The sequence below is a fragment of the Myotis davidii genome, unplaced genomic scaffold (genome assembly GCF_000327345.1).
Source record: "Myotis davidii unplaced genomic scaffold, ASM32734v1 scaffold684, whole genome shotgun sequence".
NCBI classification, from domain to species: domain Eukaryota; kingdom Metazoa; phylum Chordata; class Mammalia; order Chiroptera; family Vespertilionidae; genus Myotis; species Myotis davidii.
Window position 1 is genome coordinate 1,368,425 of NW_006295564.1, and position 1,683 is coordinate 1,370,107.

The 1,683-nt window shown below is 55.4% G+C and overlaps 1 protein-coding gene across 1 annotated transcript in view; it reads right to left on the reverse strand.

Moving 5' to 3' along the window:
- Positions 1-1,683, reverse strand: part of WNT9B (wingless-type MMTV integration site family member 9B) — a 9,564-nt gene that overhangs the window by 3,308 nt on the left and 4,573 nt on the right. Inside the window, exon 2 of the mRNA XM_006770286.2 lies at positions 5-261. Within this exon, the coding sequence (XP_006770349.1) occupies positions 5-261 (257 nt within the window). The remainder of the gene's footprint in view (positions 1-4; positions 262-1,683) is intronic.

A 1,683-nucleotide genomic window follows, 5' to 3' on the forward strand; every position in this document is an offset into this window, starting at 1 on the left:
CTACCTCTCTTGAGCAGGCCCGTCCTCCCCTCCAGGCTGCAATTCCAGCGCTCATGCCTAAATTGGAACTGGCACTCGAGCAGGCTGAGGTGGGCAGCATCCTGCAAGGTCTCAGCCAGGCCAGGTTCCCGCCGACAGAGCTGCTTCTGCCGCCGGGACAGCTTCAGCAGGTCGCACTGCTTCAGGTGGCCGCCCCCCTGAGCTGGGGCCACCGCGGTGCCCAGCCCTGGGAAGGGCGTCAGGACCTCCCGTCCAGTCAGGCTAGAGAGGACGAGAAGGGAGACCTGTGACCCTTGGGAGTCCCAGTGGGGCGGCAGAGTGTGGGGGGTGGGGGGGACTAAAGATGCCAGTTCTTGAGGACATGGGCGGGTGAGGGGAAGGGGCCTTCTTGGAGGGGTTCGTTATTTCTGGGAGCGAGGCCAGCCCCAAGGGGTTATATTCCCTTTTTGCAGAGTAGGAAACCAAGGTGCTTCTAACAAGGGCCAGTACAGGGCCCCAAGCGTGTTTTCTAGATGCCAAAGTCTCCGCCCTTCTTACCCACCCAGTTTCCCAAACTTGCCCAATCAGAACCATCACCCAGGGTCCTTAAAACCCAGGTTTCCAGGATCCACACTTAGCAATTCTGCTTCTGTTGGTCTGGAGTGGGGCCTGGGGAATCTGTATATTTACCACATCCCTGGGCAGCCTCAGTGATCAGGGAACTTTGGGAAATACTGCATGTAGCATTGGCTGCTGTCCAGAGGGGAGGGCCACTTTCATTCCAAGGGGGGTGGGGGAGGCCGAGTGCTCTACACGGTGAACAGACACCCAGCCATTCTCCCCGATAGCCCTTTCTCCCTTACATATGTCACCGCCCAAGTAATCCCACGCCAACCTAACTTGTTCCCAGATAGATCTTCAACCATCCGGCCACTCAGTGCCTGTTATAAGAAATGCTTGGGGAATAGTCACGTGGATGGAAGAATGGGTGGAAGGAAAGACGGAGGGAGGGAAGGGAAGGAAGGATGGGCTGGTGGGTGGATAGACAGACTGACAGATGGGTGAGTGAAGGTGAAGGAGCTGAATTTCCATTAGCCCATCAGCCCCTGACTTCTCGTTCTACAATATCTGAAGTTCGTGGGTTCTGGAATTAGACTGCCAAGTTCGAAGCCTGCCTGCCACTTCCTAGCTATATAACCTTGAAGGCTTGGTCTTCTCCGGAAAGTGGGAACAGTGATCCTCTCTACCAACTGGGGGTGCTGGGGGGATTACATGAAAAGTACCAACCACAGTGCCTGGGACAGGCTAGAGTTTCTCAGAATCCTTTCCTCTTGCAAGATGCTTGACTGTCTTAACTCGGGCAGAGTCTTCCCTTTGTCCAGATAAGGAAACAAAGGCTTTTTGAAGAGACAGTGACAGGCCCGCCCGAGTCGCCCAGCAGATCAGCAGCAAGGTGGGGACTAGGATTAGAGCTCACCTCACCCTCCCCAGGGGTTCGCTGTGAAATGGTTCTACTAGTTCAAAAATTCCCTGTCCCATACCCTGGTGGCCCTCTGCGAGGGTGGAAACTATATCATCCCAGATGCAGGCTGGAGGACGTAGCCCCTTTCTGGAACATGCTGGCCTCATGGTCAAGGTAAAAGAGCCAAGGTAGAACCACACGATGGCTCTCAAAGCTCCTGCTTGAACGTGGCACTGGTCATT